This window comes from Coptis chinensis, chromosome 6 (assembly GCF_015680905.1).
Source record: "Coptis chinensis isolate HL-2020 chromosome 6, ASM1568090v1, whole genome shotgun sequence".
In the NCBI taxonomy this organism is placed as follows: domain Eukaryota; kingdom Viridiplantae; phylum Streptophyta; class Magnoliopsida; order Ranunculales; family Ranunculaceae; genus Coptis; species Coptis chinensis.
Genome location: NC_141461.1, coordinates 24,715,634 through 24,725,990, shown reverse-complemented (window position 1 = coordinate 24,725,990; position 10,357 = coordinate 24,715,634). Strand labels below are relative to the sequence as shown.

The 10,357-nt window shown below is 37.2% G+C and overlaps 1 protein-coding gene across 1 annotated transcript; it reads right to left on the bottom strand.

The window, feature by feature from the left end:
• Positions 1-1,134: 1,134 nt before the first annotated feature.
• LOC147492269 (cleavage and polyadenylation specificity factor subunit 3-I-like) lies at positions 1,135-6,863 on the bottom strand. Its single transcript, XM_086566616.1, is given in 9 exon segments — positions 1,135-2,107; positions 2,109-2,254; positions 2,257-2,340; positions 2,343-2,903; positions 2,906-3,014; positions 5,623-5,772; positions 5,847-5,892; positions 6,511-6,608; positions 6,699-6,863. Coding segments are annotated over 9 exon segments (2,058 nt in total). The 5' UTR covers positions 6,840-6,863; the 3' UTR covers positions 1,135-1,384.
• Between the last annotated feature and the right edge of the window lie 3,494 nt (positions 6,864-10,357).

The following is a 10,357-nucleotide window of genomic DNA, read 5'->3' as shown; positions in this document are numbered from 1 at the left end:
TTTTTGCAATTATTTTTATTTGATCAAATATATAAAAATTGGAACACTAAAAGTGTTTGATTTGTAATAGAAAATTATTTTCTACAAATCACCTATTTTTTTAAGAATTTTTTTTTTTTATTTAATCAAATATATAAGAATTAGAAATACTGTCCAAACTCTCTAAATACAAGAATTAGAAATATACTCAAATTGTCCAAAGAGGTTCAAATGCATTAGGATTATAGGCTATTAGAAAATACTATCTTTTCATATTAAAGTGCCACATAGAATAAGAAAAAACTAACTCGTATTAGAGTGCCACATAGGAGAGAGAAAACCTTCTTTTGAAGGTCTCCGCTTTTAAGATATAGATAGTAGATGACTAGTGTCAAATACCTCCACAAAATTGGAGGCATAATATTTTTAGATTTTTTCATTATATGTATTTTTAAATGTAAAAGTAGGTGATTATAAGTGAAATAGTGACATGGAATATATATTTTAAAATGTTGAATTCAAAATAACTTAAATGCATTTTAAAATGTTGAACAAGTTAAAATGCATTTTAATGCGCAACATTTAAATAAATGCATACTTTTAAATTCATTTAAAATTTATGAAATTTTGTTAAAAAAAACACTTACTTTCAAATGCATTTAAAATTTATGAATTTTTTAAGAAATTATGGGATAGACATCTTATTGTTTCTCATATTGTAGAAGTAATTGCAAATAATTAAATAGAATATTTTTGTCTATTGCTTCTAAAAGTGGTTAGACATATGTCAAATGTTGGTTTTAGTCAAACTTAGATGTAAAAACTCAAAATATTATGTCTGTATTAGGAGTCCAAAAAAAAAAAAAATTGGGGGGTGGGGGTGGGTCTTAGGAGTTTTGTGTGTGTGTGTTGGTTGGGGTTGGGGTTGGGGTGGGGAGGGTGGGGTTGGGTTTCTACACTATTTCCTTATTATAGACGAAACCCCTATTAATGTCTTATTCTCGACATGAATTGTTAGCGTAAATATAGTCTCTGTCATATAATACAGCTAAGTTCTAATATAGTCCTGCGTGTATACTGACAGTCGGATTCATTGTCATGTGTAGTTAAACATTTAAATTAAGAAGTGGGAAGAGTTGTAACCGGAAAAAAAGACAAATTTCACAATTCATACTTCATACTTCATACTTCAATAAGGTTTACAGTCTGCTGGTTCTAAGAGCCAAAGGATGCATCCAAACATATGAAACATTCTACATACAATATTACACTGTAAACACGAACTATAGAGCCACTTAAAATTGGATTGGAACCCATAGGCTAGCGGGATGCTGATATTTAGTAGAAATAAGAATCAATCTCCCCCGAAACTTTACTCGGAATTGAAGATCTTAGAGATTAAGTGCTAGCTGGCAGAGAGAGGTATAGGATTCATGGCAGTCTGGATCCTCCTGAATGCAGTTCCCACCCTATCCTTAAGACCGGTGCTTTCACTTTCAATTTCACCACTTCGTCGATCAAGCAATGCAACATTCCCATCAACAGTGATCACTAACTTCCCTTGCTCGTTCAATTTCACATCACCAAATAGTGAAACTAACAAGGAGTGCACCACTTTCTCCGTTGTCTTTGTGGTTTCTTCCTCGGTTTTTTCCGTCTCTATTGTCACCTTGGGCATCTCTCGACTGATGTTCAAGATCAAAGCAATAATAGAATCTGAAATCATATCACTAATTGGGTCTGAATTCCACAAGATTGAAATATGCTTCTCTGATTCCTGCTTTACTGTCACACGCTCATGCACCATCAAGGTAGGGCCCTCTGACTCACCAACAGGGGAAGACTCCACACTTTCATAGATCTGCTTGAGTCTGTGCTTTATGACACTGAAGGCACCAGAGTAAGGGACAGAAATCCTCTGAGTGACGTTTGCAGTTGATAGTTGTGAGAAGACGGGGAGATCCTCAGGTGCCATTATCTGATAAGTGAAACCTTTCTTAACCAGCAACCCACTAACAGTTCCACCAACTTCTGGGGTCTTTTCAGCAAGTCTTCCAATTGTTTTGGCCATTTTTTCAGAGTTGAAATACATTTCAACAGATTGGCAATTCTTTGGAGTGATAATTTTTTGTGTTTCCGTCAGCAAACTGGGTGATGAGCTTCTGTTTGAGCCTTCCCATCTCATTGGCTTCTCCGTGAACAAGGATTATGTTAGGGGGCATGAGTTCTTTCAAGAACGTACTTGTCTGTGCAAAATCAGCATGAGCTGAAAAAAGTAATGTACCTGCATGTTTAGAGGGGCAGTCAGACCATTCATGAGAGTTACTTCCTTGGGTTCGTTGATGATGGTCTTAGCCAATGTCCTTCAACAACATACCCCGGTATGACACATGCATTCTTTTTATCAGAGCACCACTTATCAAATAGCTGACGGGATAGTCCACTTTGCAGTCCACTTGGGCTTGCCATCACCACAGACGGACCTACGTCATCAAAATTCTCAATGCTCTTCAAAGAAGATATGTGCTTGAAGTCAAAGGGGTTTGAACTTGCAAACTGATTTCGGATCCTATCATTCATTGCATTGATGTAGGTCTGGTACACAGCCATGCACCTTTTGGCAAGAGGTGAGGCATAGTAGATAGGGATGTTGTGGAGCTCGGGATGGTGGGACCAATATTCATCAAGAATGAGGAGAAGCTCTTGTGCCCTCCCAAGAGCAAATGCTGGGATGAGAACACGCCCCCCTTGAGATATGGTTGAGTGTATGACATCCGTGAAGCGTTTCTCCCGCACAAGCCGAGGTTGGTGAAGCTGAACGCCATAGGTGGACTCAATTATGCAGATATCAGGAGAAAACTGTGGAGTTTCAGCAGCACGCAGATGACGATCTTCTTCACGGGAGTAATCTCCAGTGTAAAGTACCGGACACCAGCGATATCAACCATGAACATTGCAGCACCAAGGACATGACCTGCAGTATAGCACCAGAACGGATCCCATTCACTTCTACCGCTTTGGTGGAAGTCAATAACCTGCATTAGGCAGTTCATTTTGAGGGACAATGAACTTATTAAATATGCTAAAAAAAATGAACTAGGAAATTGCAAAGTAATATGCAGTTACATTTTATCTTTTTATCTAGCAACAACATAAGGAAAATGAACCACTACTTTCACATTTGACGTGACCAGATGCTCATGCACCAATAAGAGGAAATCCAAGCAGTTCTACTAAGTTCAAAGGTAGGCAAATATATACTTCTGCAATGCTTTTTTAGCTGTTATGTCATATGATCCAGCAACCTCGGTCTAACTTGTATCCAGTCCAATTTAAATACTACACTGTGAAGGTACAATCTAAACACTTACCAAAAATATTGAGAATACTATTTACAAATACTGTATATAGTGCAATAAAAAAATGAACCATGTAGATGTGGAACTGATATGGAAACTTGTCACTACTGGGGACCTAACAATATCTCCCAGGCTCCTATCCAGACAAAACTGGTGTGGTGGAACATGGTACCACGAAAGCTGCAGTTCCTAATGCATTACTTCCTCTGAAACATTCTTGTAATACTGCGTGTAAAGAAGCATGGCGATTATAACACCCTTTGAGTTCTGTCCAACCATGACTATTGCCGACCTTTTTGAGCACTGTATTGTCCCTTCACCTATTTCAGACACCATATTTCTGCATGATATCCATAATTCAGAGGATTGTTCCTTCTCTTTTTTAAGGAAAGAGGATTAGCAGTCTCGGTTACAGAATTTGATCCTTCCAGTTAAATGTAGTAGATTATGAATATTCGGAGTCACTGCGACAACATCGGCTGGGGAACCTTAGCATAGAAACTAAAGTGCGAATTTTGTTTACGTAGCAACCAATGGTGAGGAAGAATAGACAAATTTAAGAGGTAGTCTTTAATGGTGGATGAAGGTATTGTTTTTTCTTGGTCCTTGTCTTCTGCTCTCTTTGTGAGACCTTCCACCACCATCTTGCTCCCTAATCTTAGCAGGGCAGAAGATGATAATGTCCAAACCAATACCAGCCAAATTAAGCTTCCATCCTATTTGGAATCTCAGGTCGGTTAGATGGTCCGCACTTTTCAATGTAGAATGCATCCTTCTCTTTTATTGTAATAACCTAAAATATATGTTATATATGATTTTATTTTATTTTCTAAGGAACAAAACATTCAAAAATTGGTTCATCTTTTGATTTACCCACCATACTTTACGGACTACAATTTCCATTGACGCATTCTAATATGACAACCAGAATTGAAACTTTATCATGCTAAAAGAGATGGATCTTCTAAGACAATGAAAAGAAGAAAGTAAAAGGAGCTAGAATACCATTGTTGTCAAGGTTTAGAAAAACACATTGAAGTTTAAGCCTCAAAGCGTGCCCTTTTAGGGATTTTGCCTTGAGGCTTAAGCCTTACAAATTTCGTGCATACTGTGAGGCTACAGCCTAAATGGTGTGAGGAGCGCTTTTTGAGGCTTAGTGAGGCTTGGCCTCACTGGAACTCAGGCTTTACCCCCAGCCAAACCATTTTTTTTTAAAAGCTTTTTTTTCCCATTTTTTCAATTGTTTTGACAACTTACCTATGAGCAGGACTGATCCAGAAATTTTTCCTGGCGTTATTCAACCGACTTGAATAGGGAAAATCTCAGCTGATAGTGTTTTCGAGCAGGCCAATATGCCACAATTTTTGAAAATTTTCTTATTTAAAAACATGAAAAACTAATTTGGAAGATATAAAATTTCAAGTCTAGAGGTAGTAACTCCAATGTATTTAAGCAGCAAGAGAATATCATAGGCTTACCGCATTTTGTTTTTGTCGATAATGAGTATTGAGTATCCACTGTTTTGATAATTTAACTATGAGACTATGAGTATTGAGTCTATGTCTATGACTATGTGTCTATGAGTGATTCAATGAGTGTCTACTGTCTAGTGACTTGTAGCTATATCAATGTTTCAGAATTATTTGATTAGTTAAGTCTTGTTAATACACCATCAGTATATTGCTATTTGTGTATCTATGTGAAAGTAAAACCTTAAGCCTCACTACACTTTATATATGCTATAGTAATTTTACTAATTTCATTAATATAGCATACTGTTCCTCATGCTTCTTCTTCTTCTTAAGCCTCAGAGACAGTGAGCCGCAAGGGGCTGATCCGTTTTTCAAAACACTGATTATTGTTAAAATGTTTTACTCAAGTTTTCCAAAAGGCTTAGTATGATTCCCATTACATTTGAAAGCAAACAGATTCTTGCAATATTTGCACGTATTTGCTAATTTTACAGGTATCCACATTTAAAAGTTTATGTCGATTTTGTTCTATTGAAATCTTGTAGGAATGACAATTTTGCTTTGTAGAATAGGTGATCTCCTAAAATAGAAGTTTAAATAACAACGAAATTGCCGAGATGTCAGGTTTTAAAATTTCGCCACGCTGTGATATACTGTACATGATTAGATACACAACTCAGAAGCCTCCTTTTTTCTTTAACAGAACACAAAACTACAAGTTAAGAAAAGTCGCAAAGAGACATATTTAGAAGTGCTTTAGAGACAGGTTTACCTACAATTAGGGAACGATTTTTTTGAGACAGAAAACATACCTCGATTTTGTCCATGGACCGTTTAATGTCTTGGTCGTCAAATAACATATCCTCAACTGATACTTTGCTAACTTTTACATAGTCTGACAAAAGCAGGTTGTAGATGGCCTTTGTGGCATGAGTCATAAAAACACGCCCTTTGAAAGTTGTCTGCAAGCATATCCTGACATAGATCATTTTACTGTAAGATAAAACCTGAAATAGTCTCAAATGAAGTTGCATACCTTCTCAAGAAAATATGGAAGTGATGCAGCATGATCCAAGTGAAAGCTGCACATAACCAACATAAACAGTGACAGTAGTCCTTCAAATCAATAAAGAAAAAACAAAAAGTGGAGGGAGGGGGGGGTGGGGACAAGTTAAGAAAGCAACTATTTCCTAATGAATATCAGAAATGTAGTTTCTTCACGCACTCGGCACACACACACGACTGTGTTTGTGTGTATATTGACAAAAAAAGAAGATTCAATGAAGGAAGTAGTCTAACCCCAGACAGAAAACTACACAACTGTCCACTAATGAATGTTCTCTCTTACTGTTTTCCATTTTATCATACTGAATATCATAACCTATGCAGTTAAAGGAGCAGTCACTAACTAGAATATGAAGGTGAGAGCCTAGAGCCTAGACAAGCCATTGCCCGCATAGATATTAATAACGTGTCATGTTATAGTTCTAGAAAATCTGTCTACAGAGAGCATTTCTAATATAGTGGCAGAGCGTTGGATCCCGACATTACAAACGGATTACTTAAACTGTAAAGTTTGAGTCTTTAAGCATCCCAAACACCCTTTCTCTTTCAGTCAATCTCTTATTTCTAATTTTGCAATGTTAAATTCAGATAACATAACTATAAATGTAAGTAACGAGAATAAAATAGATACATACTGAGTAACAAGTAGAACATCAATAGTAGATGGATCAATTTCATCAAAATAAGGTAATGCCGCCATCCCCGAATACGCCGGGTGTATCCCACAATCAAACTATTCAAAAAAACAACAAACCCATTTTTAATATCAACCTCAAAACCCTTAAAAAAACAAAACAAGAAAAAATAGAGTGAGAAAACATACCATGACAGTTTTGGATTTGTAAGACATGTAAACACAAGAACGACCAACTTCATTACCAGCTCCTAATGGAGTGATTATGAGTTGGTCTTCTAAATCTTTCGTCATCGTTGAATCTCTTCTCTTCAATGAGGATGCCGCCATTTTCTCTCTTTTTTTCTTTTTCTTGCAAATGGTGGAATTTTTTTATGTTTTATAGGCTATTTTGGGCTTGGGCTTGGATGGTTAGATATCGGGCCCACTAGTGACTAATGAACACTGGATGAAAACGTCAACGACAATTTCATTGTGGCCTACCTGTTCCCTTGGAAGTCAATTGTGATGAAGAAAATAGAGTCTTGGCTTGAATTTTGAGTATTGTAACTCCAAATGGCAGAGTTAGATTGAGTACAAGTGGGAGTGTAAAAAAAAAAACAGTTGACCCATCATCCGGTAGGGTATCCGGTCTTCACTCGCTATCCAAACCCGCACCAACCCGAAAATAAACCCGTCCTGCCCCGCCACCGTTTTTACGCTGTCGGACTATGGGTGTAGGTTCTATGCTCAAATCCGACCCATCAAGCGGCCCGACCCGCACCGTGTCAAAAGTCGTTGACCCAACCCCGTTCCCCAAAGACAATTTCAAAACTAACTCTAATATTTTTTGTATTTTGTTTATTTTTTCTTTTAACTTTTGTAGAAATTTAGGAGATATGAACACAAACTTATGAGTTCAACATCAATTTCAAATATTCAAGTTTGAACATTGGGCAAATATCAAAAGTTTAAATTCAACTTTCAAATTTTGGAGAAGATTAATCATTCATCTTTGTATTAATTTCAAATTATTTTAATTTATATTTTATTGTTTTGTACCATAGATCCTTGCTCCCATTTTCATTTTATCATGCTATGGAAAATAATCAATTTACAAATAATAAATCACGAGAAAAAAGTTTCAAATTTACAAATATGGTTTTTAGTTCAATTTACTAAGGCTTGTCAAGAATTCCAACAATTAGCATGATGACCCAAAATTGTCGGCTTAAACAAGATATTTCAATGGTTTAAAATCATCAGAGTTGCCAACAGCTAATTTCTTTCGCAAATACTGACAACTATCTCGACGACTCAAAATGGTCAATATAGCCAATTTTTTCCCAACGGCTTTAAATTCTCAGAATGGGCTACACTTATAAGTTGTTGTAGAATGTGTCATTAATTCTCAACAATGACGAAGCTTTTCTTTGTTGAAAACGGCATAAACCAATACTAAAGCATAGTCGCTAAAGATTATAATATAAAACAATTAAGCACACCACAAAACCACCTCAAACAAAATTCCATAACCAATACCCTTTTTATTAAAAATCAATATACATGACATAGAAGTACAAAAGAATGTTTAGCTCGAAATCAATGGATTATCAAAGAACTCATCTCGCTTTTAGTGAGTCCAAAAGAATTGTCGAAAGTAATGGCCTACATTGCAACAAATAGCCACCGTATCCATTTCAAGAAGAAATTTCCCGTTCTTTGGAGACAGTTCGAAAAATCTAATTGCCCTGTGAAGCCAAAGGAATTTCCAAAAAATATAAGAAAAATGTTTCACTTCTATGAAGGGATTGATAATGGAGCATAAGATGCCTTTGAAATACTTTTTGATGCATACCCGCAAGGCAAACATGATGTCCGATTCATCAACTTTTAGTGTTACTCTACACATATTTGAAAATTCCAGAAGCCGGGGAGGAATTTTAGCCGATTTGCTCAAGTCAATGTAACTTAATGACCAAAAACGCGTTAGATTCCCTAAATAGTCTCCATCATACAATATGCCATCAACTTTCCCTATCACGTTCATAATTTCCGATTCTGAAGGACAATATGATAATTGAGACATGTCAATATTGAGGAAACAGGGTTAAGCAAACAGGACAAAATTGTATTAGCAAAGTATAAGATCATAGTACGTAGTTAATCCAGAATCTTAAGGTGACAGCCTTATGCATACCTCTGGATTGAGTATTGAGATGCATTACATAGCATGCATTTACAAATATAATAATTAATGGCTAAATTCATCCGTTGCTTATTGATATCAATGTCTAATATGTCTGGAATATTGTTAGTAGGAAAGACACACTCTGGGTTAAGTGGGTGTGGAAGAACCTAATAAAGGATAAGTTCTTTTGGGACATGAGCATTCCTAATGACTGCTCCTGGAGTTGGAGGAGTATTTTGCAGGGGAGAGATGATGCAAAAGAACTAGTGTACTATCAAGTTGGGACCGGCAGTGATATTAACTTATGGATGGACCCCTGGCACCCAGTTGGTATCCTGAAGCCTTATTTTTCCTCTGGGCTCACCTATGTATCAAATGTGAGTCTAAATGCAAAAGTTACATAATGGGGTCTGGCAAGTGCCGCAGGTACTGCAGAGACATATGCCTGAGGTTATGAAGCAAGCAGAAGATGAAGTCGAGGTGATTGGGGGCTCAGACAAAGTAGTTTGGACTGCTACATTGCATGGTGAATTCCAGCTCAAGGAAACCTATCACTCGATCAGGAGGAAGAGACAGCCGGTAGCTTGGAGAAATCTGGTATGGTTTCAAAACAAAATACCTCGTCATTCTTTTATTGGTTGGATGCTGTTCCAGGAAGGAATTAAAACTCTTGTGAAATTGAAGAGGCAGAAGGTGGTTGATTCGGTGTTGTGTGGAATTTGTGGACAGAAGGATGAAACAGAGCGTCATCTGTTCTACGAATGTAGTTTCGCACGCTATGTGTGGAACGAAATGCTCCTGAGGGTGGGATATCGGAGAATGGTGGCTGTCGAATGGGAGGATGAGTTGGAATGGATTATTGGATTGAGTAAAGGGAAGGGATGTAAAAAAGATGCGATTCGTTTGTGTACAAATGTATTTTTTTACTGGGTCTGGCAGGATTTAAATGCGCTTAAATATTGAGAACAAGTATCGCATTGCCCAGCAGGTTGTGGAACTGATTATTCAAGATGTCAAGATCAAATTGCATAGCCTGGAACTGAAAATGGAGGATGAGCCCGATAGAGTGAGGTTTATGCGACAGTGGAATGTTAATGTCCAAGTCAGCAACAACGATCCTATAAGCTGCAAATGGGAACGACCAGGGGAAGGCATCACAGTTCTGAATTCTGATGGTACGCTGCAAGGGCTCAATGGAGGGTGGGCAGCAGCTATACGCGACCATCAGGGGCAAGTAAAGGCAGCAGCAAAAGGAAACTCAAAGTTCAACACTATTGCCCTTATTGAATTGGAGGGAGTGTACAAGGGTTTAAAGCTAGCTAAGCAGCATCAATGCAGCAAGGTGGAAGCTAGGACAGACTCGACTAATGTTATCTCGCTTATACAAAAACGAAGTAAAGTGCCTTGGCCAGGACGGAAGTTGTTAGCAGATGTGTTCGAAATTATAGACCACTTGGAAATGTTTGATATTAAACATGTTTATAGGGAATGTAATAAGTTAGCAGATGCTTTAGCTTGTAATATCCCATCTGTTAGTTTCATAGAAGTTATCCCTAGCTCGTTTTCTGAGGATATAAAGAAAATTGTATACGACGACGCTATGGGAAAAACTTATATCCGATTGTAACTCACTATATTTTTATTATTAATGAGAAGGGGTAGGGGACCCCGTAAACAA